The sequence below is a fragment of the Saccostrea echinata genome, unplaced genomic scaffold (genome assembly GCF_033153115.1).
Source record: "Saccostrea echinata isolate AGI-Se365-2 ecotype Australia unplaced genomic scaffold, CSIRO_AGI_Sech_v1 ptg000001l, whole genome shotgun sequence".
Lineage (NCBI taxonomy): Eukaryota > Metazoa > Mollusca > Bivalvia > Ostreida > Ostreidae > Saccostrea > Saccostrea echinata.
Genome location: NW_026889750.1, coordinates 25,049,842 through 25,076,049, shown reverse-complemented (window position 1 = coordinate 25,076,049; position 26,208 = coordinate 25,049,842). Strand labels below are relative to the sequence as shown.

General features: G+C 36.3%; 2 protein-coding genes across 4 annotated transcripts in view; one reads left to right on the top strand and one right to left on the bottom strand.

Moving 5' to 3' along the window:
* The window catches only part of LOC133187886 (ATPase inhibitor mai-2, mitochondrial-like), a 195,840-nt gene that overhangs the window by 58,054 nt on the left and 111,578 nt on the right, over nt 1-26,208 (top strand). The window lies entirely within an intron of this gene.
* LOC133187773 (E3 ubiquitin-protein ligase UBR5-like) lies at nt 1,269-26,208 on the bottom strand. 3 transcript variants are annotated; one of them, XM_061323178.1, is made up of 51 exons: nt 26,039-26,208; nt 25,576-25,702; nt 24,940-25,013; nt 24,457-24,588; nt 24,097-24,271; nt 23,906-23,965; nt 23,513-23,747; nt 22,961-23,178; nt 22,235-22,357; nt 21,113-21,484; nt 20,856-21,001; nt 20,337-20,467; nt 20,107-20,228; nt 18,982-19,104; nt 18,695-18,806; nt 18,339-18,493; nt 17,872-18,063; nt 17,658-17,739; nt 17,326-17,448; nt 16,906-17,056; nt 16,646-16,797; nt 16,335-16,524; nt 15,920-16,160; nt 14,679-14,770; nt 14,098-14,244; nt 13,598-13,719; nt 13,340-13,369; nt 12,985-13,211; nt 12,609-12,775; nt 12,045-12,225; nt 11,666-11,833; nt 11,444-11,552; nt 10,847-10,969; nt 10,598-10,750; nt 10,203-10,316; nt 9,750-10,003; nt 9,290-9,521; nt 8,762-8,951; nt 7,405-8,526; nt 7,139-7,264; nt 6,451-6,664; nt 6,055-6,234; nt 5,881-5,950; nt 5,370-5,650; nt 4,960-5,090; nt 3,975-4,193; nt 3,396-3,624; nt 2,959-3,084; nt 2,623-2,767; nt 2,282-2,367; nt 1,269-1,872 (listed from the first exon to the last, which is right to left on the bottom strand). In XM_061323178.1, the coding sequence occupies exons 1-51, from the start codon at nt 26,098-26,100 to the stop codon at nt 1,660-1,662; spliced, it is 8,949 nt and encodes a 2,982-aa protein (XP_061179162.1). In that variant the 5' UTR covers nt 26,101-26,208; the 3' UTR covers nt 1,269-1,659. The 3 variants fall into 3 exon arrangements, with proteins under 3 accessions (XP_061179162.1, XP_061179168.1, XP_061179175.1); XM_061323184.1 differs by having other exon boundaries at nt 16,909-17,056; XM_061323191.1 differs by lacking the exon at nt 13,340-13,369.

The window sequence follows — 26,208 nt, the reverse complement described above, 5'->3', positions numbered from 1 at the left end:
GTACCTTATTAAGTGGTTTTAATTTTGTGGCGTTAGTCCACGAACTTTTTGATAACCTCTCGTATTATATTGAAAGCTTTTGTCGATCTTAGATCCCATTTCAGGTATAGAGAAATGTTCCACGATGCTCTTATGCTGGGGGGGGGGGGGTTGAAAAGAAAACATGTAAAAAAAAAAACATGCTTAACCTTACGCTTTTGAAACATTATTTTCTATGAAACTGTACTTGAAAATAAGGCAACGACATAACCAACCAACCAACCCCAACCACGCCACTCCCCCCCCCCCCCCGAAAAAAAAAAAACACACTTCTTTTTTTCAGTTTAGAAAGAGAACGGGGGGAAAATACCCGTGTACAAAATACAACAACCCTACTTATTGTAATTTGTTGCAGTTGGCATCAATAATTCCGTCCATTCTACCTCCCTTGGTGATTTATTCTGTATACGAAACACATTACGCGTTTTTTTAGTGCGTTCACACCTAATTTTACAGTTCTAACATACATAAAATTAAAGTGAATTTGTAGTGTTTAACAGATTAGAAATAAACGTATGGTCTCTTTAACCTCATCAAAGAGTTTATTCTGCACTCATAACACAATATGCATTATCTTAGCATAGTTACTGCAACTTGTCAATACATAAAGTAAAGAATTTACAGTTTTAAAAAGACCAGGCAAAAAAAAAGTACAATGGTTACGATGGGGTCTTGTGTAGAAAATACCAAAAGCTAAAAAATTTTTCATTCCCTCTGAAATTCTGCTAAAAAATAAAACCATAACTAAACACCCACCTCTTGAAAATGGAAATGGGGGCATACATATTATGATTTGTCCATTATTCTGATTAACTGGTTGCTGACCTTGATTGAAAAACATGACATTTCTCATTAAAAAATCAAATTTTATCTGTACCCAATGGGTACCCAGTTCTTTCTTTGAAGCAAAGCCATTAAAAATTTGTATAAGAATTCCTCATTTCACACAGAACTAAAAGCTCATATTTGACAGGCATGAAATCGTTGACTACAGTGTGTGGTCATGAAATGGATTCAAGGGCAATTCAAGAAGGTCAAGGATACACAGAGAGGAGTACTGAACTATTAATCATCGGTCTGTATCACAGAAACATAAGCTTTTATGTGTCATGTCTAGCGAATATTGAGGAAAGACTAATTCAATCAACTTCATACAGAACAGGAGTTTCAAAGTACATGTAATTTAGAGATCTTTTGTATCCACATAATAAATTCAAAACAACACCAACTAGGAATCTCCAATTTTAATTGGTAAACCATTCAATAGTTGTATTTAAAGCATTTCTTTGCTTTCTATTATACCTCACAAACATCACACATTACAAACAGTCACACAGACTTTCATATTGAATTAAAAATCAAATGAACACCATGATTATAACATAATTGCCAAATTTTATAGTCCAATTCAGTAAACTCTAATCCAGGGCTGCTAAATCTGAAAGTTTGTTCATGTTCATCTGGATCTGGATCTCCATCAAGAATGTGGACCAATGCTGAATAATTTATCTATTAATGTTTAAATTAGAAGATGAAAGCACTTCTTTGATAATGTCAAAATTATTAAGACTATTCAACCTATTATAGATCTCTAGTCATTCCAAATTGTGCCTCCTAATTCTACACAAAACCAAAAGCCTTTGTTTTGATGGCTAGAAGCATTTTGCTGCGTAGCACAACTTTGGAGGAGTAGAGTGGTATGTAGAGCCGTGATATACAGGTGTTAGCTGTCGGCAGATGGTCGTCACCTGCGGGACGTATGGTGATGCTCGGCATGGGCTGGAATCCTTCCTCGCTGGCAGGGAGAGCTGGACTGGACGTCCAGAAATATACCTGAAAAAAAAATACATATTGCTTGTTTATCTGTATATTAATCTCATATGGGGGAAATTTATGGAAGAAACCACAATCAATGCCGAGACACAATGACAGTAAGAAGAATATGCACATCAAATAAGTTCTTATTATTGCTGGGTTGTAGATGACAATATTATTTAGCAAAATTTTAAAAAATCAAATATTTTACAGGCATTTTATGTTGTTGCTGAGGTGAGAATAAAATATGCATATGACACAGGAGAAGGACCAAGACTGACGTTTCTGTAATTGATACTAGGCAAAGAATTTGTTTAATAACGAATGACATCATCCAAAAATAAATGTGTAGTAAAACATGCAAACTTTCATTAAAATAAAATCATTAAGTGATAAGAACTGATAAACTCATTAGTCTGAATCTTACCAGATCTTGTCTCTCGTGGTTGTTCATCTTCTCCACAACTGACCAAAACCAGCGCTTAAATCTCTGGACTTTGTCATTACTTTCACCTAAAATAAAAAGTTATTTACATGTATTACTTTTTGCAATTCTCGATTCCATTCAACCTGCCACCACGATGCTAACCCAGAGGCATATCATATGTACTAAAATGGAATTACATGCATGAACTTCTATGTAAAACAATATCACATGCTTTTAAAATTTCAAAAGTTTCTGATTACAATCACACTTTTATTAAAATCTTTATGGCTGGTTAGTATTATCTTCTACTTGGCATATTCTCTACAGCTCTACTCACTTACCGCTTTCATCATTAAATGATGTGTAGCTGATGAGAGTCTGTACATTGATATCCCCGACTCCATTCAGTAGAAGTCGAAGATCCTCAGCAGTGAGTCCCTCCAGAGAACTACTTGGGATTACATCGAACACACCAAGCTTTAAGTTCTGTAATAAAAAGTAATACATTTGTCATCACTTTTAAATACAAACAAAATGTTAGTCTTTTGTGCACGACATTAATTATTTAGTATCTAATGTTCATGCACAGTGTGATTTAACTTGTTGTGACAGACTGCTCAGCCCTACAATGCAGACATATAAGTGACATACATGTATATATGTATACATTTTCTCACCTTTAATGCTTTCTCCAGTACTTTAACCATTCTAAATTCTGCATAGCGACGCACATAGTCATGGACGTTCTGAGCATTAACTTCCACGTCACTGCCCCCTGGGATCAGTTCTACTTCTTCACCACCCTAAAAGAAGAAATACAATCCAGTTACTAGATCTCTTGAAGATTTCTACCCCTTTTTACCCCCTACTCTTTGTATCTATTTCACTGGAGCAACTATCAGTGTTCAATATGACTTTCACCAATCTTGCCAAAGGCATTTTTTTGGCAAAAAGAATATGAATTATATAATGTATTAATTTACAAGTCAAAACATCAAAGGAAAAATATCAGATTTAATGTCGCATAATCCATTTAATACTTTGTCAGTAACTCTTAAAAAACATAATTTTTTTTTTTAAAAAACACAATTTTTTTAATACAATTTTTTTGTACCTCCTCTACTCCCAGTTGTACAAAGAAATTCATATCCAGTGCAGCGAACAGTAGGGAGGCGTCCTTATTCTCCGAGTCCAGGACCACTTGTCTCAGGCTCTCGTACATTACAGGGTCAAAAAAGGCCAGGTCATGCCAGCCAATCTTACGGCCTAGGATGTACTTCAGGACATGGCGATTTAGAAACAGGGGGCACATCTCGTTTTGTAACAGGCAAAGACCAATTATTCTGTTAAAATTATAGAATTCTGATTTGAACAATTTCTTCCAAAAATTTTTTTAAACTTACAAATGCTGTTTAGAGTACAAACATTTTGAAATTTTTACCTAACTATCATATTCATGCAAAAAAAGCATTTTTATCTCATTTCATACATGTTACTCAGGAAATGCTCAACTAAAATGGAAAAAATCTCTAAAATATCTGTCTATATTAACTACAATTTACAGCTGTTATACATGTACATGTATAATACAATGATTATCTTGCAGCATGATGTTTCCATACACTGCTTATATACTTTGCAACAATTATCCTGCAAAATCATGTTAAACTCTCATAATGAACACAATGGATACCTTCCAACATTCCTAAATGCATTGAGTCTCTCTGGTGTGCTTTTTCCGGGTCTCGGGGAGTAGAATCCCCGTTTTCCAGGCTGCCAAAACAGTGGAGAGTTATCCTCCAGTTCTTCCTCCTCCTCAGTCTCGTTTTTTCGGTCTGTCGATTTCTTCTTCTTGTCGCTTGCCGAAAGATTGAAGATATCCAGATCCAAAAGAGCTTCAGCACTCAGCTCTCTACAAAACAAAATAACACATCGTTGTGAAACATCATGAAACTTATCATGTGGCTAAACTTTTTATTTGTCTCAAAGAATTATATTACCAAATTTTCACAATTATATTAAGTAAAATAATACAAAGTACTAGCTACAATTCATTATTTTCTGAGATCATTTAAAACTTTAATATGAAGTGTTTTTCTCTCTTTAATGGTAACTGATGAAATAAACAAAGGCAATGAATGATTGAAAAGTTCAACTCAGCAAATGTTATCAGTCACTATCAACTGAATATTCAGTAAGATCCATTTGTCATGTTAAAGTTCATCATCAGAGACCTTTAATTGAACAGCTAAAAATACATCCAACTTGTGGCATTTTAGGGAAGATTGCATCGTATGCAAGGTTGCATCTTGAGCAAGGTTGTTCATATGTATTTTCTACATGCATGATCCTTGCATATTTGGTCAAAGTAGGGCATACTTTTACATGTACTTTGGAACTGACCTGCTCCAAAACCTTGAATTTGGGAATATATCTAAAAACTCAAAACATTGTTACTCAACTACAAAAGATAGGCCAGTTACAGCATCCAAAACATGACTGATAGTATGCATCCACAAGTGCATCATCCAAACAAATTTTGGCTGAGTAAAATTTATTACTTAGGAAATTGACTAACTTCTAAAATTTCAATATGGGATACCAACAGTACAGCATAAGCTTATCTCAACTTTGTCAAGGTGAGATAAAAAATTTCACCTGAGTAACTTTCACCTTACCTTCCATGAGACATAATTATATCTACAGCTTCATCCACTCTCTGTCTCAGAGTCTCTTCTGATGTAAGCATCAACAACAGCTGGGCCGGGGATAATTCTAGTAACATACCAGTTATCTTAGGGGCCTGAGACTGAAAAAAAAACACTCAGAAGTTTAATATTATGTCATCAGTGCAGTTATCTCCCTATTTGTACTTTAATTTCATATGGTAACATTTGAAAATTCAGAACATCCCCTTGCAATGACTGCCCAAAAGCTGAAGTTTTTAACAGTCATGCTTCTGACTTGACATCATCTGCAATTCAGTATTAGAAAAACCTATGTGTACTTGGGATTCATATGTCAACTTTTGGTAATCACTATGGTGTACCAACATTTTCAAGCAAAGTACTTAAATAAAAATTCTTACTGGCTGTAGAGCCCTGACTTTAGGATACAGCCTCTCCCCCAGTTGTCTGCGGTACTGTGACACTGTGTCAGGTCCCCCCTCAGAGCTGGAGTCTGAAGATGGGGGTCCTGCTGGACTAGGATTATTATTGTTAGCTACAGGGGCCTCAGCTGGCATGTAGAAGGGAGGGGCATCATATGACAGGGTACGTCTTGTGTCCCTCTCTCTGCTACGCTGTCTGCGCAGAGTTGATCGCTGTCTTTCTCTTTCTCTCTCCCTAGATCTTGCTCTCTGTAGCAAATCTACAATAAAAATTTTTTTTCTTGAATTACATTTAAGTACAAGAAATAATTTATGTATTAAAATGCTGCAATATAAACCCTGCAAGTTTACTATTCTTGTTTCATTTTTTATTAAAGGTGGAGAATTTTTTTCTAAATATAAAATGTTCACCAAGAAATTGTTCAATTCATTCTATGTATTTTAATAATTTTAATATGGTATGTCCATGCAAACATGTGTATTTACTTACTATACTGCAGGTTTTTGCCTCCTATCAGCACCCCATCTAAAGAAGGAAGCTTCTCTTGTGACAAAACAGCCTGTTAAGTGAGAAAAATATGTATCTTAATTATGATTTTAATCCAACACTTCTTTACTTTTTTTTCATTATTTAAATAAACACATATAGTGATTTGTTCCTTACATTAGCTATGGCAGTGTAAAAGCTCCTGGCAACTCCACTACCCTCCCCTGGTTCATCCTTGAAGGTGACCTTGACCCTATGAACAGCCAAAGGGGGACCACTGGTGTTGGTTCTCCTGTTATACTGAGTGTTAAGTTGCTTGAAAGACTGCACAATTAACAAATTTCTGTCTCTCTCCACCTATCAAAAAAAAAGATTTCTTTGTACAATTTCATTGCATGATGGCACTTCTTCCAAAGTTTAGGTGCTTCAAATATAGTAAAATGAGCAGTAGAGCATTATTTCACTTTGGAATTGAGGGTTTTGTTTTCATAACTGGCTTTCAAGATGAAAATTTCTTTCAGTTTTTTAAGATTTTTTAAATAACAAAAACATCATTATCTCAGCCACACTTACATCCAAGATGATATCCCTCTGCTGAGAGTTTCTGATTTTTTCCATCTCTCGTCTAAACTTGCTCTCCTTTACAGGGAATCCACCAAGTTCACTGATGACAGATCCAGGCTCCGCCCCCACATCATCACAGAAGACACGCCCAAAGAGGTCGAGGGCCAATCGCCAACGCCCAAGCAAAACATCATGTGACACCAAGTTACTCAAGGGGTTCAGCCTGAAACAAAATAATTAGTATAACATTGTTTGTACAAAAAATTTAATGTGTACATGTAGATTATATCTTGTTATGTACTTTTATTTGTACTTATTTTTTATTTTTACTTTGTTGTTACATAATAGACATTCTTAGAGTGAACATTAAAATGCATTTTTCACCCATGTTTTGTCTGAAATTATCAAGTATGGTTTTATTACAGAAAGTGACAATTTTGGACTTTGTAATTTTAAAAGAATGTTATGAAGACAAGTAACCACACGTGCACATTACCCACTTGGTTTTGATGTACCATGAGAATTATGCAATATTTGTGTATTTGAATATAATATCCCAAATAAGGATGCAAATTTTTGGTACAATTTCCCATTACAGTATAAAAATGACTGGGAAAAAAGGCTTTGACATAGAATACTTTTTTTTTAAATTATATTCAAGTCACTACCATTAAATGATCCTCTGTTATTGTCTCACCTGACAGGTCCAAGACCAGGAGGAACTGCTGAGGTCTCTATGTCCACAGTGTTACAGACATTCTCATGAGCTCCGACCATATCTAGTCCTGGGTCCACAGAACCAGAGGGCAAGCTGTCACTGTAGCTGTCATAATACATAACAGATTCAAGCTCAATATTTTATATAAACTCATCATTACCCACTGCGATATTTCGATTAGATAATATTAAGTCTAGAAAGAATTCAAAATCCATGTAGAACAATGACTCTGGAAGCTCTCTTACCTGGCCTGCATAGATGGACCATCACTAGATGATGGTGTCCTCTGGTCAGCCATTTCCATTGTGGAGGGTCCAGGAATCTGGTCAGGGAAGGGGGCACTGTCAGACATGTTTTCTGATGACAGAGACTGCATGGACTGAGACTCCATCATCCCTGGTAACACACCCATTGACATCCCACTGCTATCGGTATTGCTCTTTGTCAGTGAAGAAGACATCCCAGTGCTACACTGGGTGGTGACCCCTGACATCAGGGAACCTGAGGAGTCTGAAGGGACAGAACTCAGGGAGGGGGGCTGCATATTTAGACTTCTGTTTATTGAATCGGATTGACTACTCATTTGACTGTGTGGATCCAGTCGCCTTTCTCCAGGCATGTACCTACCATCTGGTAGATGAGCCCCAGAATAGGCTGGTACAGGCAAAGGCAAACCTTGGGCAGCACTGGAATGTACAATCACACTGGCTTGATTTAACATTTCATTGGATTTACTCACATCTGGACCCTGTCCTGGCAGGGGTATACTGCTGAGCATAGTTGTTTCACTTGGCTGGCTGCCAGCCATCTGGGATGGTAAAGTCTGAGAGGGAGGTTTCACTATTACACTAGCACTACTAAAGGGGGCATCAGGAAGATGGGAGGGTCCTGGCTGAGATAGATGGCCTGGCACAGAGGCCATAGGTAGAGTTGAGGTCTGCAGCAGACAAGTGGCTGAGCGACGCTCAGAAAGGGCCATTCTAATTGGCAATTTATCAAATTGATTCCTACTGCCTGACATCTTCTGAGCTGACTTTACATCTGAGGATGCCCTAAAAGGTGCTACAGCCTGTCGTATCATGCCAAACAGGTCTTCTCTCCTGGCATTTGGTTGGAGGAGATGTGGGAGGTCAGCCAATGGCAGGGCCTGTACCAGAGGTGTCTGGAATGGGTCTGGTGGTGGACAGCCAAGGAAAGTTGTGGAGTCTGAGCGGTGAAAGAACTGGTGTTTCCGTCCAGATTTTGTGGTGACATCAGATTCCCCATCCACACTTTCATTGTCCATGGACATATTTGTGACAGGATCATCATCATGCTCCTCATTTTCATTTTCATCATGGTCCCAGGAAATGACAGAAATACCATCCCTATAATATTTACAAAACAGAATCCATAAAAAATGAAGGTCATAAAAAATCTCCATAATTTTTAATAATTAAACAATTTAATCTCAACTGTATTTCTTAATTCTCATTAAATTTGAAGAAGAATGTATTTTATTAAATATAATTTGAAAAAAAAATTACATTTTACAGAATTGTCATATTGAAAACAGAATTTCAATGTTTATTTTATCACTAAGATCTGTATGAAAATATTAACCTGAACACATCAGCATCTGTGTCAATACCACTTCTCATGTAATATATCAAAGCATCAAACACATAGGCGACATGTCTCATTGACAGGATGTCAAGGCTGGGGAGCGAGTCGGCATGTTCATCATTGTGAGATCTCATCAGAGATAAAGCATAATTCAGGAATTCACGACGGGCCAGATTTCCATCAGCACCTGTGGGGATATCAATACAAGATTATATCTATTACAGAAGAAAAAAAACAGTCACTGTGGTTGAAATTTTTTGGTTCAATGTCTATTTAAAGGACTGGTTTTCATGAATTTCTTGGTTCTCATTTTCCTTATGAATGATTAATGAACATAATTTCACAGCATAAAATTCTCAATGAAATTTTGGCAAGGATTAAATTGAAGAATCTTGTTCTCAAAATTGAAATTTAATTCACCATATTCTAAAGTATCAGTTAATTAAAAAACATCCATATCTAAAGTTAAGAACTGAAAGTAAAACTTTTGAGCAATATGAAAATAATCTAGTATAGAATCCTCACCAATGGTTCCAAATCTAGCTCTGCGTCTGTCCAGTGCCTGCAGGATACGACTTTCCTCACGGTTTGTTCGTTCCCGTAAGTTGCGAACATAGTTGGAGTGGAGGGGATGACTTGGATTGGCTGGGTCAGTGGTGTGGCAGAGGGCTGCACCGAACCGGAGTTGGGCCTCAGTGGAGTCCATTATATCAATCAGCCAGTCCCAGGTCAGGGATAAATGCATCTCAGTGTAACACTAAAACCATACATATAATGTTGTAATAAATATTGTTACAAATTCTGCTCCAAACATAAAGCAGCATTGCAATTACTGTATCTGGGCATTTTCATCTAAGCTACAGAAACAATATTGCAAAAAATTAATCAAGGTTTTCAAATTTTATTCTCAGATTTTTTAAGTAAATTAAATTTGGCTTGAAAATCTCATTGAAAATAAATTCCAAAGAAATTCCTATCATATTACCTGCAGATCACTTGCTTCTTGGTCTGAAATCTCTAACACTCTGGGTAATCCTGGAGCCAGAGCATTGTAGTCCTGTATCATGGTCAGCAAATCTGCAATCTGTCGCACCACAATACTGAATGCACGGGCCAGCTGACTGGCAGTGGTCGTCATGGTTACCTGGTTCTCCTGGTGATGATGGACTGCTGTCGTGGTAACTGTACTGGTCCTCCTCAGGGTGGCAGGATCAATGTAAATCAGTCCACCTGTACCTCCTAAACACAAATGTTTACTTAGTAACATATGACCTGTGGGCATTGATTTACATGTATGATGAAAATGCCTTCACAATGGTCAAGAAAACATCATAATTCTGGAGTACAATTGAAGTGAACAGGCTAGTGATTTTCTTTTTTTAAAACAAAGGGCAACTTCCACAAGATTCTATTTATGCACAATGAGAATTTCTCTTACCTGTGGTTGTGGTGGTGCCTGATGTGGGAGGAGGTCTTGTAGTGGGGGTCTCCCTCTGTCTGATTGCCCACTGCATGGTCTGAGGAGCCTGTAAGGTCCTCTGTCCATGAGAGCCTGCCAAATTTAAAATATTATTAAAATTTGCTTCTCAGCATGTATTATAGAATTAATCTATATCAGTAACATAATATGAACTCAAAATTGTCAACTGAGCACTGTTCTTCTGTGTGGTTTACTAATGTGTTACACCACTGAAGTCACATATTATTGGATATACTGTTTAACATGGTGACAAAAACTTCCATCTACATTTTCCTTGCCCCCATGAAACTCTGAATCCAATACTACAGTACTTGACTTCAGTGATGTTAGCTATTCTCAACATGTATCACTACCTGAAGTATGACATCTCTCCAACTGTTCATCAATGAAGTTCATGTCATCAGCATCATTCCCGTCATTACTCTGTTCTCCCTCACTTTCATAATCTTCTTCCTGATTGGACGATTCTCCAGAATCCTCAGAAAAGTGGGCCAGGCTTCCAAGTCCTACAATGGATGTGAACATTAATATTAAAAGTATGCATCTACATTTCTGATGAAAAACTTCCAAGTTTTTACACTTCACCAGTACATGTGCTTTACCTGCATCTGACCCTGCCGTAGCTGCGGTGACAGCACTCCTCTGTACACTGACATTGTCCTGGTTACTATGACTACTCTCACTGTCACTCTCTGAAATGACATCCATGTCACTTTCTCCAGCACCTGTAAATAATTCTCAACATTGAGTATTATTCATATTCCAGCATTTACTACCTCTCTAGGCATTATGCCACATATACTTGTACATAAAAACCATTTTTCTTCTTTAAACTTTCACTGAAAATAAATGTGAATGTCACATTAGATCCTACCACATGTGTGGAGGATTTTATGAGTCTGATAGTAATACTTTCCGCAATGGCTAGGAAATAAGACCTTTCAAGATTTTCAATTAAAACTTTGAATAATGTGGATAGGTGGAATGTAAATAAAAGGAATGCATTTCATGTCATGAAAGTTCAAGATGATTTGATTTCACACAGGCATATTTCATGGACTGTGTTAACATTTTACAAAGGCATATCTATAATGTGTTCAAAATTAAAATCTTAATTCATGAACTTTAAAACTTAACCATTAATTGATTCCCAAACTTATAAACTATCAAACATAAATAAATTTTCCAACTATACTGACCGCCTTCGTTGTCAATTTGGTCCTGGTCGGAGTGTTCTGATTGGTGGTCTTCACGGTCCTCATGATCTGATTGGTCATCTTCACCTCCCATACCTTCTCCAACCTCCACCTGTTCAAAAAAGTCAAAAGTAATATGTATCATTATTCTTTCGTCTTCTTTGTACATATAGATGTGTATGTATCCAAGTAAAGACACAATTTTCCTCCTTCAGAACATTTTACCTCCTCCGGGGGCATCATTTCATCATCATCCCCGTCCTGCCCAGCCCTCTGAGAAGGAACACTCTGAGAGATGCGTGGGTGAGAGATGTAGGACACAGAGTGGTTCTCCGAGTCTGCTGGGTGAGACCTGGGGGGCAGAGGGTCAAGGTTGAATATTTCCTCACTTCCCTGTTCAATAAATACCATAATTAAGGAGATTTGTCTTCAAGGACAATTTTCAATTACTACAGTTCCTCATTAACTTATGAATATCCTTTAAAACCTAGTTTTCCAAAAAGAATTAAAAAAAAAAAAAAACTTCCAAAACAATGCTTTCCAATTTGTTTTTCAAAGTTTCTCAACAATTTCAATCTGCAAAGGAAGTACAAAATTAAGTCACCTGAATGGCATCTATGTTGGCTGTGGCAAGTGTGAACGGTGCAGTGGGACGTAGGACACCCATCCTCACTGGAGCTATTAAGGAGTCAGCCATCTCACAAAGTTCCTCTATAGCTAGCGTGATCAGTGCATTGAAGGCTCTCTTACATCTGACAAGGGGCTGGCAGGCTGTGATACTGGAACTATAAAGACAGGGATCAATCAGCCCGGTAATTTGTTAACGTCACAATAAATATTCACATTACTGTAAACAAAGTATTATTTGTTACAAATTTTATTCGTGATTTGTCAGTTTGATATCTGTCCATGATGGCTCATTTTGGCAACTGAGGAAATATTCTTCATAGAGACAAATGAAATATGTAGTTTACATTGAGAAATATTCACTAATAAAACAAGGTCACGAAACTTGCGAAATTTCTTAGAGGTGAATAAAAGTTTGTTTCCAGTAAATAGAGTTACATAAGATCCTCCTTTACCTTGTTAAATAGACATTCTATAGTTTCTAATTAAAACTTTTCTTTTTAGTCTACTTATATTATTCTAAATAAACAATGAATCAAACCTTTTCTTTTTGTTGGTGGCTGGGGTCATTTCTATGTTGAGAACAACAAAGATTCGAGCCACAGATCTGATAAAGCGCCTGGTCACAGTCCTAGCTTCTGCCTTCCTGCCCTCCACATTATCATTCTGCATCTCTCTAATCAAAGTTGTCAACAAAGTGTCCAGCATCTGTTAAAGAAAAAAAGGTTTAAACATGAATGCATGCATATTCATGTGAACAACTTGTTGAAAAAATTACTTGATTCATTAGACATTGATTAGTAAGGTTTATGACAATAAATTAAAGCTGACTAGGCAAAACTTAAATAAGGAAGCAATCAAGTTCACTTGGGAAGGGGGGGGGGGGGGGGTGTTTACAATTGAGAATTTATTTGTACCTCTACACTACACTTGACCAGTAGGTTATGAGTGAACTTATCCAGTCTAGCAGTGCCACTTTGACTGTCCAGGTATAGCTGGTCCTCATACACAACATCTGGTGAACTGCTTCCCTTCTTCCCACTCATAATCATGGACTTCACTGCAGTCCAGTCATTGAGGATCCGCTCCAGTGAACGACGACTGAACCGTGGAGGTTCAAGGTCATGCTCAGGCATCTCCACATCTAAACACACAAACATTTGTATGAATCAAAACCAGAAATTACATGAAACTCTGTTGTGGTAAAAAAGGAGTTTTTCATAAGTTTATACATACAATATGCATATACAAGTACATACAATGTATACTTACACCACAGAGGTACGTTCTCACATAGATCGTCTATGCGAAAGAAAATTTTAATTTAAATTTACGTTGTATTCAATTGTATTTCAAAAACAAAAAGTTAAAATCAAAAAATGCTAAATGTCAGTATCTTTCAGCAAGTTATTTTCTAAAGATATCATGTACATAAAATCATGCTTTATAAGACACATTGCATACACTTTATTTTACACATTTTAAACTATGTTCTGTATATACAAAACAGTTATTTTGTAACTTTCATACCTGGGTCCTGTGGGATAGCTTTACGAGAGGAGGGGACCCGGGTCCTGTTGGGACGGTATTGTCTCTGTTCAATCAGCTGTCTTCCCACAGTCTGAACCAGGAACAGCAGAATGTTCTCCCCTCTACAAGGTTGTCAATTCAAATTATTATCACAGATCCAAGTAAAATGTTCCTAAAAACAACATCAGTCACCCCACCCCACCCCCCTTCAACTACATAATGTGCACCAAAATACATTTTGTCTATTAATATAAGCAGGATTCGAACTCTGGCAATTTCAGAGGAGCTGTAAATGCACAGAATCACTACCATACTTAACTATATTGTTAGAAATAATACTAAGTACAGAAATTTCCCCAAATCACCCATAGCCTTTATATCTGCTAGATTTTGGTTGTGTTAAAAATAAGTACATTGTACATATAAGATACACATGTTAACCCTCAGTCATTATTGCTTTGGAAACTCCTCCTATGGTTACCAATTCTGACTCCACTGACCTGCTGTTGGGAAGCTTCACTAGATCCGTCTCGGTTAACAGTCGGTTTAACAACTCAAAGCGAGGCTGTTGTTGCCCGGCAATCAGAGCTTTACATTTACATTTCTCCCAGCAGTCACAGTAAGCTGTAGGGGAGGTTCTCTTCATTCTGAAAACATTTTATTTACATGTAAATCACTTATTCTTCATTACTTACATGCATAAATGGTTGCTTCAACAATGAGCTACATGTACATAGATTTTCCTCCCTTATACATGAATGTAAAGTGCTAGTAGAGGCAAAAAATTCCTGTTATTTACTAAAAAAAACAAAAAATAACTCTTAATACATGTACTACACAATTAATGACAATAAATGTTTTCGATATTAACCAGTACAAGAATTTCTACAAATTCTGTAAAACAACTTTTTAAAGTTTTAGAAAGAAAATATTCCATACCTGGCCTGAAAAGTTAAGTTTTCTAATTATCCTGGATGTAGGATTTAGGATAATTAAGCTTGGTTCATGTATACATCTTATTTTATTTTATTTCTTTCAGGCTGGTGCTCATACAAGTATTACGCTATGTGGTATATCTTACTTGCAGTCGTGTCCTCTATGACAGACCCTGGCACATTCAGTGCAGCAACACAGAGATCCCACCAGACCACAGGTTTTACATTCAAAAATATCCTGTAATCAACAAATTTCAATTCTGAAGTCTACAGGTAAATCATTTTATGGCTTGAAAAAACAATTGAGAAAGAATTTACTCCAGTGAATTCTGATGAAACAATTTCTAAATTTTTTACAAGTAACAGAAACAATTTTTAAAGGATGACTGCACTTAAGGACATGAGAAATTTGCGACAAAATAAACTTTCAAAACTAGCATTTTTCTTTTAATTGCAAGAATGGTCAACATCCAATCTAAAACTTCATGTAATTACGTTTAATAAAAGTGTGTATTTACAAAGTTCGAATCTGTTTTCAAAGGCAGGGGTCATCACAATTTCTTGAATCTCCATTCGATAATGAGGACGCCCACTTTTTTACTGACTGTATACGTAGTCAGTGCATATTTGTCTATTGTTTTACATTTAACAGTAGTTGTATATTTGCATAAATAATACTGTGTCAAAAGGAGAATAATGGACAAACATGCGCTCCTGGTTAAAAAGAGAACAAACTGCTTCTTCCTACATTCGCTCTCTGTGTTGTAACCAAGGATTGAGACATGTTGAATATTATAATTCACCATGTGATTTCTTACCTCAGGTAACTTTGTGAATACTAAATTCCGTCATGTGACTGGTAAGGTAGCATGTTTTTTGCTAACTAGGACATTGTGTTCGAACACGTTAAGTCATCTGGCATTGATATAGAATTTGCTTTAATTACATTGATGTGCTTATATTGTTAATTTCATTTTGAAACCTTTGTCAGAAGTGTATTCATGCCATACAGAATAAAGAGGGAGATTGGAAAGAGTGATCACGTTCTTTTTTCCAAACATGTCATTGTTATCTATCAAGTCTAACTTTAGACCCATTCTTACAATGTTAGCTCCACCTCTTATGCATATTTAATGTTCAATCAAGGGCAGGTAAGTGTAAATTCCCTATATTTGGAAAGGAGTAAGGACAAAAAACATTGAATCATTTTATTGTATCACAGTCTAAAATCATTTTAAGATTTAAATTTGGTTCCAAATTGACAGGATTCTTTCATAAACATACAAAAATAAGGTTTAGATATAAAAGCAACTTAAGCAACCGAAAAAGACCCAAAAACAGGCGTTAAGTGCAGTCATCCTTTTGTACCTATGTAATTTTAGCTCACCTGTTTGATGTGTTCTCGTCCAGTCCAGGTAAAACTACACGTATCATTACAACACAGCATCTGAAGGGGGGAGTTGTCCAGGCTAGATCCTGTGGGGTAAAGCATCTGCATGAAGGAGGCTCTGTCCAGCCAGCCAGACTCATTAGTGGCCACTCTCTTAGCAGTGTCTAGCACCACAAGAGCTGCGGCATAGGCACAGCCACGCACTGCCTGCATAAACACTGTACATCCATCTGCATTCCTGAAGAATTTTTATGAAAATGGTTAACTCTGTCATTTCATCAACTGTACTAAATAATCGATTAACTCTGTGTAACCTTACAAGGTACTGGTACCTTCAGCTCTAATTAGTTTTTGTGGAGCCAGAAGACAAAATATTAAAGAAAGAACTTGCTCCTAAAAATTGATGCAATACCTTGCAGAAAGAAGTTCTACCAGATGTGGCTGTAATTGTGGACATTCACACAGGATCTTTAGAATGGCCATGGCATTCATACGCCTCTCCTTCTCCTCCAGTTTCACTGGTGGAATGGACACTGTGCTGAACTCTCCTGACACTAAGGGGACACTCTGAGTGCTGGACGACTGGCGGGATATACCATGTTCTGGATAGAAAGAAGAAAGTGAAAACCTTACGAAAAGGTATTAAAGTACATACTTGTTTCACTACAAAACATGAGGCAAATCAAATGCATTGTCATAATAAAAGAGAGGGGGCACACTTACCCTGCTGAAGGGTCTCGTAGCTGGGTGGTGGTGGAGGGTCTGGGGGCCATTGTAGTGTAGGTATGGACATGTCCTCTGAGTCCCTGACATCCATACCACTGACGGCCCGAGCAGCAGATGAAGCCCGCTTCATCATCTCTCTTAGACTCACACTGAAAAAATTAACAAATCAGATCATGAATATATGTGGAGAAATTAATGCTTAACAATACGTCCATCTTTTACACTTCACTGACTTCTGTGAATAATGAAATCCTTACCACCTTGAGCTCGGGTCACTGGTCCGTGACTGGATGGCATTGAGAGCATCCACTGCACTGCTGACTGCATTGATGGCTTCCAGAGCTGAGCTGAATGAACTGCTACTGGTTGTGGTGGCGGAAGCACCAGCCGTTGACAGAGGGACAGGATCTGTATTACAACACAGATAATAGATCATGTGAAATGAAAAAAATACTGCATTCACACCTTAAAGTTTAGTCAAGGTTTACAATTTTGTCATGTGGGATTCAACATTTTAGGTGGTGGATCCAAGGAAAAAGATGACATTTTTAACACTGAAAACACTTTTCCCCCTCCCCCCTCAAATGCTAAGCAACAGCATTAATTTTTACATACATAGATGAATTAGAAACTCTTCCCATTTTGTTGCAATGATAATACTTAAGCGTAAACCCTACCTTGGTCATAGTCTTTGTTAGAAGTAGGTATACACATGGCCACACAGGTGTGTAATATGTTCCTGTTTCCATCACAATGCTCTTTCACAATTTCCTGTAAAACTTTCTGACCAGCAGCTGAATCTGAAGAAACAACACAAAAATATAGCTCTCAATATCCTGTTTATAAAAAAAATAATCAACAGATTTCCTAGGGACCTATAAAATAGTTTTTCTACATTAATTGTGTCTTGAAAAAAATCTTGAAATGTTCCTCAATAGCTTCCTCAGTGGATAAATAATCAGGTATTTATAGTTTTCATGATATCACTGCATATATAAGAAAACAGTACCTTGTTCCTGTTCCAGGGATAGAAGAATGGACTTGACTTTCTCCAGATCACATCGCAAAATGTGTGGGATTAATTTCTGGTGCTGAAAAATTACAGTAAGGTTTGAAAATCTATTCAATCACTGGTAAAACTCGTGCATGGACTGAAGTTACTTAACTTTTTTTTATTGCATGTCTACCACATTTCAAAAGCCAATATTTCCCTGTCTGTTTACCTCTACTGCAAGAACCAGGACACAAGCTTTGTTTTTCAAGTTGTTGCCCACTGAGTTCAGACACTGGACCCTCATTCCCAGGGCTCGAACCGGGGGCAGATTAAGCCAGAGGGGGTCCCGTATGCCTTCAGCACAGTCCTTAGCAAGAGGATAGAGGGCTCCATTTCCATCCTGTAGCTGGACTAACAACTCCTAAATAAAGATCAGTGCCAACAATGCATTTTAAAATCTTATATTCTTTTTATACATGAAATTCTAAGAAACTAAAACACTCAAACTTTATCTTATTCAGTTTTTATTTACAGAGCTTTTTTATTGCATTCCATACAATAGGTACCATTTAATTTAATGACTTTCCTTCATTAAAATCAAAGAACCATGTGAGTTATCAAAGGTTTTAAGAAATATTATCATAACACAAAATTCAAGTTTCACAGGTACTACAAATGTAAGGCAGAAAATCTTACATCTCCAGTGTTGTGTAGTGTGATGTCACTGCGATTTTCTCCCAGAAATGTCTGAGCATCTGTTTGGAAGGTGGCGTCTTGGTCCACTTTACCACTTGTCAGGTTATAGATGGTATAGCTCAGACGTGATCCAGATCTAGCTATCAGGTGGATCCCTATAACATAAAATGATGCATGTCAGGCAAACAGAAAGTACAAGTAATTCATAAGTTGACAGATTACATATCAGCTCTCTGACAAACTTCTGACTATCAGTTTTCACTATACCCCAGACAGTGTTTATAAAATCATTAGAGCAAATATTGTACTCCTCTTTCATTTTGACAAGGTACATAGAGAAATTGTCTTAAACTGACCTTCACAGTCCACTGCTACAGCCAGTATCTGACCGCTCTCTGTCAGGGTCACTTTCTTGGGGGTCTTCTGAAAACAATCAGGCAGGCGGGGGGCATTGGCGCTCTTTAACACCTAGTTAAAAAATACAAATTCAAATCAAAATAAAAAATCGCATTAATCAGAGATGAAATTTACCCAGAACATGAATTTTTATTATTTTACGCAGTTACTACATGTAAATTTCCTTGTCAAGAAAGTTAAGAACTGCTTCATTTTTTGTTACACATTAACAGCCTTTTCTTCTGACCTGTAGCTCATCCTTTCTCAGTATCCTACAGTCCTGTAGGAGACTGACTGGGTCCTCTCTCCCACTGCCAGACTCTAACGCTTCCCTAGACTGAAACTTGACCACTGCATATGCCCCATCTACCTGTTTAAATAATGGAAGAATGTAAATCACTTATTTCATGAAATTTTATTTTAATGAAGTAACCATGATGTTAGCGGAGCATTTATTCAGGAGACTTAATTTTCAAACATTTTATACAAGATGGTTGCGTCTAGATATCCTCATGATATCATGTATCTGTGAAGTTCTCATAAACAAAATATAATTTACACAGGGTTCGACACTAACATTTTTAGGCTTTAGTCCGGCCGGACTAGTGCTTCTTTACTTTTACTAGTCCGCACGCGATTTTATGAGTCCGTCAAAAAAAAAAGAAAAGAAAAAGAAACATCAATGTTTTTAAACATTAATTTAAATTGACAATTAATCGACGTTTTATACTTTTTTTTAAATAAACAAAGCATTTACGTGAAATACATTATTCCATAGATTCGTTGAAATCTCGCAATCAGCAAGTACGATCGTATTCCCGATCTCGTTTTTTTTTTTTTTTTGCTTGTTTGTTTGTTTTTTTTTTTTGTCTTTACATTACATCCAAAACGTCCAACATCTTTCTTTAAAGTGTCATACTAAATCATGATCGCTAAAAACATTTACTTCATATCGATCATGACTCAGAATTGCGTAACTACCCGCCAAAAGCTAGAAATCTAAAAATACACGGAGGTTTTCCAGTAAAAGTTGTCGAGAATCGGACATCGGTAATTTATTCATATTGTTTTCCAGAAATTTTTATTGGTCCGCTCGGACTAATTAGCCACAGATTTTATTAGTCCGAATGAAAATGTGTTAGTCTGAGACTAACGGACTAACGTTAGTGTCGAACCCTGATTTACAACACATTTATAACAGTGCATTAATATTTTAAACATTGTCAATAACAGAATGAATTATCTTCAAGGAATAACATACTCTATGAAGACCAATAAATTTTCAGTTTTTTAGAAACCATTAATTTGCAAGACATATTTTTGAAATATTGTTAACTGTACAATAAAAATTTTTCTAAAATGTTGTGCTTACTTTCACCACTTTGCCGACAGGTACAGTTTTTACATCCTCCACAAAGATGACATTTTTTAATGGCCAATTTTCTTCATCTTTTTTGTCAAAGTCCTTCATTGGTGTTGGTGCCTTTTTGCGCTCTGTAAAATGATCATTTATAAAAATTCTACATCCAACAATGACAAATTATTTCAATTACCTTGATTTAAAAAAAAAAAATTTCATGAAAGAGAGTGAGGATTACTTACTGAGGGAAGTACTTATGAGGGTGGGGCCACTGTGGTCACTGCAGGTGGATGAGTCAGGAGAGGGGGGTGGGGGCATGTCTGACTTCACATCACATGACTTCACCTCCAACTTAACCTCAGGTCTCGGCTCTCTGTATTACATAAATACATGATGTTCAATTACTACCAGATGTGAATTTATCTGAACAGGCCAATTACATGTGTATGTACATGGACATGAATGTGTACTTATTAAGAGTGCAAAGATATTGCTCATCAAAGCACATGTACATTTTTGATAAAGAGATCTCAGTTCATCAAAAACCAAAATAAATACTTTTATGTAAATTTCAATGAGGATCAAATTGATTTCTGTGAAGAATTTCTAAACAATCTATAATATTGGTCACAAGAGGAAAAAAGTCGAGCAATTTTCCCTTACATAAAGCAGTAATAAAATTTAATGTGCAAACAACTTCAAAGTCTAGGATACAATCAGTTCAACTGCAATGTCAAACACTCAGTCTGGCTCTTACTTACACAGGTGCGTGCTTGAGGATCTTAAAGCGACAGCTGTCAGACAGTGACCAGGCAGACTCCAGCAGCTGACCTACTTTAGGGACACCATCAATGGTGGCAAAGGCTAGGGCTCCACTGTGGTACATAGGGGAACTCCTCAAACAAACCTGTAGCATAATACTCCATTTACTAATGATCAGATAAATATATGAAATAACTGAAATATCAAGAAGACAAGTTTATAACTGAGACTGAATTTTCTCCAAATTTCTACTCACAAGAGAGCCAGCAGTAACATCACTAGTCACTGATCCATCCTTGGTTTTCTTCTTCTTTGTTTTCTCCAGCATTTTCTTCCTCTGTCCAAATGGCATAATGCCCCACCAGTAGAGGGCACTGCTTTCAAGCCTGGCACAGGTGTACAGGGAACAGGTGTGGAGAGACACGATCTTATCCGTCTGGAACTCTGGGAATGTTTGAGCTGGATGCTCCAGTTTGGAGGCCACACTGTTCAGAGTCTCGTCGACCCAGGTAGCCACCTTGTTGGACTCTGTAAACACCGAGGCCCTGACGCTACATGCAGACAATCCCATGATCCTCTCATTTTGTAGGCCCAGAGGGAGCACCTTAGGATGGCGGATACTAGGGTTCTGTAATAAATTTGTTATTTATCATCAAATTCAAAATTTATTTCATTTTTAAGTAAGTAACCTGAAAGTAATCTTAAGTAATCGTGATAACTAATTTTAATCAATTACTTTTTAAAGTACCGGTTATTGATTGCATGTCTGTTTGTGGCTGTAAACTTTACATGAATATTTAGTTTACTTTTATAGACTACTGATATTAGGTTTTGTGATAAATAACTTCCATCATGATGTCTCATTTTATAGACTACTAATAATGTATTTTAATATTTTGTGACCATGATATCTTACATCATGACATCTTCTATAGACCATAGATGCATATATCTGGAGGTTTTGTGACTTTCTTATCTTACATCTAGATGTTTTCTTTTATAGACATCTGATGTCTAGATATTTTGTAATTTTCATCTTACGTCATAATGTTTTCTTTTATAGAGTGCTGATTCAGGTTTTGTGACTATGATATCTTACATCATGTTTTCTTTTATAGAGTGCTCATATCTAGATTTGTGACTATGATATCTTACATCATGTTTTCTTTTATAGAGTGCTCATATCTAGTTTGAGACTATGATATCTTACATCATGTTTTCTTTTATAGAGTGCTGATATCTGGTTTTGAGACTATGATATCTTACATCATGTTTTCTTTTATAGAGTGCTGATATCTGGTTTTGAGACTATGATATCTTACATCATGTTTTCTTTTCTAGAGTGCTGATATCTGGTTTTGTAACTATGATATCTTACATCATAATGTCTGTATGGCTCCATCTCATTCCACTTCCAGCTGTATAACTGTCCATTGGTTCCCACGGCAACCAGGTCAGAGTGCATTGCAGCAATGTGAGTAAAAGTAGAAGATGTTCCATCCTTTAAAAAAAAAATGGATTTTTGGTTTGTTGATTATATAAATTTTAAAAAAATATGAAATTACTTAATAACTTAGGATATGCTGAATACATTTTGAAGTAAATCTCTCAGAGAAAAAAATCCATGTAAAAGAAGATATAAACTACACGTTCGTTGAATTTTTGCTGCCCTAGACACCACAAGGTGTAATGGCCGATGATGATGACTTTGAATTTCCCAAGTTTAAAAAGCTTTTCATAGGTTTTTTACATAATAATATGTTAACTAATGTTCAAAGCTTCTACACAAGAAATTATCAGCACATGTTTATAATTTCAGATCAAAATATGAAAATGTCACACTAAATAATATTTATAAAAACTATTTAATTAGAGTTTGCTAACATCCATAATATCAAACCAAATGACTGAAATGTCATGTATACCATTTAATGCAATGTGCTTAAAGTTTTCCAATATTCATTCTACTGAAATGTCAATATAATTAACACTTACATGTATTAATAATTTACTCAAATTTTTATATCATTTAGCATTCTAAAACAATATACTTAAAGTTTCACAACATTTAACATTCTACACTACTCCAGATGTCTTGACTCACTTTTTCCATCAGGAAATGCAAGTCCTCTCCAAAGTTAACTGGCGTCTGAGATGGGGCAGGTTGTTTCTTCAGATTTTCTCCCTCAATGAGGGCCTCTGCCTTGTCTCGCTCCAGTGATTTAAGCGTCTCATCTCTCAGTGTTGTGTCCAAACGTCTTCGGTCTCGGATTCGGAAGATGGATTCCCTGCTTTCTCTATCCAGGTCTCGGTCTCTGTCACCTACAACAACATTAACAAATACTGACAATGAATCCTATACCTACAACACAACCAATAATAAATTTTTTAATTTTTAACATATTTTTTCAAGCCCAAATATGTAAAAAACATTTCTTCTTATTAACAAATAATTCAATTTAAAAAAAAAATCAACTATATAATTCTATGTGTTCTTTTTCATTTCTTGTGTATGTATACAGATTTTTTTTTGAGAAAGAGAGAAATCTAAGAGCGATTTTCTGGTGGTTTCACCCATTATCTCCTCTGCCACAAATTTTTGATCCGTTTTCTTCTGAATTGTGTAACAAGACTAAAATTTCCACTCAGTTCATACCTAGCCTGGATCTTGTTCCTGCAGTCCTACTTCTCAAAGTAGAGTAACCAAACACATCCTCATTAAACATGGTGTCGGCATCAATGATCACGCTGGGGTGTTCCGAATGCATGCCTCCATCCAGGAGAGAGATGAGATCATCTGGCATGTATGAGTCTTGGCTGTCCTCATCCTCCACTTCGCCTTCATCGTCTCGGCTCAGAAGATTGTTCACAGCCTGGTTCACATCCAGGTTCTACAACATAAAACAGGAATAAACATGCTTGCTACAAGTGGTCAATTAACAAAAGATTACCAACTCAAAGCATCAGAGAATTTATCTATTATCTCTCTAATAATCTCTGATAATAGAAAATACATGTACATGTATATAATGTCGAAATCATAACTTACAGTTCTCTGTAATTCCCTGATGATCAAATTCCTAGATTTTCCTTGAAGCACCACTTGACACTAAAATGAAAATGAGAAATTGTAATTCTGTAAGCTCTTTGAAGAATTCCATACATGTAACAGCATATCATCTAAAAATATACTGTACACATACACTTGAATAAGTACAAATTATTTCACTGTCATAGTACCTGACTGATCAGATCTTCAGGTACAACAGAGGCTGGAACTAGAGGTCTGCTTCCAACAATGACCCCTGACCTTCGACCCCGACTAACATGAACTGTCCTTTGCATACGACTGTAGGCAGGTTGACTGCGTGTAGTAGCAGATCCACTTATTGTTGTTGTAGTACTGCCCCAACGTCTACAAAACAGAGTACTGAATGCAAAGATGGAAAAAAAACTCATATAAATGAAACTCCTTTCCAACTGAGGAATAAAGTCAATTTTGACTTAGCAAGATTTTGCTTTAATTTTTTTTGCAAATTCATCACACTTTCTTTTTCTTTAAGTTATGACTTCTAGAAGTGAATCATTATCTCCACACACCCTGTTGGAGGGTCAGCACTGGAACCGAGGACATCTGACACTAACACCATAGGGCTCTCCACCACCAGTGAACTGTTCCTACTGGGGATGACAGAGGTCCTCTCATTGCGCTCAGGTCGGCTCACAGGCTTACTGTAATCAACAAAATTCAAATACACTGTCATTTATAAACAATACAACATGTTTTGTTGTTCCTTTTCCAAAATGCTCTGTATGGGACTCGCAAGGAGTTGAAAATTCAGGGGACAGAAATAGTTAACTTGCATCCAGTACCTTTTTTTTCTCCTTTAAAAGCTTAAAGATTTTCTCACCAACAAGAAAAAATATCATAACTAATGCTTTCTTTTAATAGTTCATACAAACATTAAACTTTAATTATTATGCCCTGTTCACACGTGTTTTCATAAAAGATGTCAACTTTAGCAATAACAGCAGTTATCTCACATTTTACCAATGATTACATAAAGATTGCCCTTTACTTACACTTTGCTATCTGATTTGTTCAAATCAAGTTTATCTACAGCAATAGAATAACCCAGTCTGCAAACACGTCCATCCTGAAATTCATACAAAAGAATTCAAGGATTTGCAAATCTTTCTTGATCATGCTTATTCTTTGTTTAATATGTTTCACAGAGAATTCCCTGGACTTGAATTCATAGTTCAGAAAAGAAATTTGAATTTCTAACAAACAACATGATGTATTTGGGATTTCCCAGCTGTTACTTTCAATGACTAGATTGTTACCCAGTAATGTAAACGTCTGGATTTTCATTGCAAAAGTAAATCACGGAGATCAAACCAGAAAAATAATTCTAATGCAACTCTTTTGTAACCTGTGTTTTGATAGACTAATATGCTGATGTTTGAGACAGTTAAATAAACTTTAATGAGAGTGAAAGTTTTATTTCCAGACTAGTGAATTTTAATGAAAAACTTTATCGGAAAAGTTGAACAAGTTATTCTCACATAAGCCATATATCCTTTAATTAAAATATATAACATTTTCAAAACTATGTGATAATGTTATTAAATTTATCATGTCCAATAAAGTTTGCTTCAAATATAACGTTAAGTGTGTACATATTTATATGAAAAATACTACTATCATATACAAACCTCTAACAGGAAGGCCAGACAGTTAGGTCCTACAGCACACTGTGTGGCCGTCACATTGGTTAGTGCACTGAATGCTGGAGGACTGTTAAATCCATGATGACTAATTTTCTCAGCAACTTCTCTTATCCTATAACATTAGTATCATAATTGAATTCAACAAATAATTCTGAACTACCAGATATTTGGACGAGAAAACTTGTTTTGCAAATATGATCATCACTCTAGAAAATAGCCTGGCTTTGGTAACGTGTCAGTTGTGCAATCCAATACCATGGACCATTTAAATATTACTTTTCAGAAATATTCAGCATTAAAAACTATTTCTTTTACTTCTTTTACTTATTTCTTGTCAATGATATAGCATGAGTTACATAGGTTCATTTGTTATTCCACCGGACGTGCCTTCAACACATGCTTGAATTTCTCAGATATTTGTTGTCGATTTTTCCCCTTCCATTCTTACCTATCATTCAGCTGTGTGTCGCTTCCTGGAAGTGGATGGACAACACAGTGTATTGATGTCATGTTTTCCTTTCTTTTTTCACTAATTTTTCTCCCGGAATTCCATTAACAAGTAACAGAAATTTTATGAAATACTCCACTCCTCAGAGAGTCGTCGCCATTTTTCCTATG

Excerpts from the sequence above, each read along its gene's own strand:
- LOC133187773 (XM_061323178.1), bottom strand. The coding sequence starts at position 26,100 with ATGACATCAATACACTGTGTTGTCCATCCACTTCCAGGAAGCGACACA. Across the intron at positions 21,002-21,112 it reads ATGTTACTGCTGGCTCTCTT|GTTTGTTTGAGGAGTTCCCC; the intron begins GTGAGTAGAAAT and ends ATTATGCTACAG. Across the intron at positions 6,235-6,450 it reads AGAGGGATATCATCTTGGAT|GTGGAGAGAGACAGAAATTT; the intron begins GTAAGTGTGGCT and ends TTTTTTTGATAG.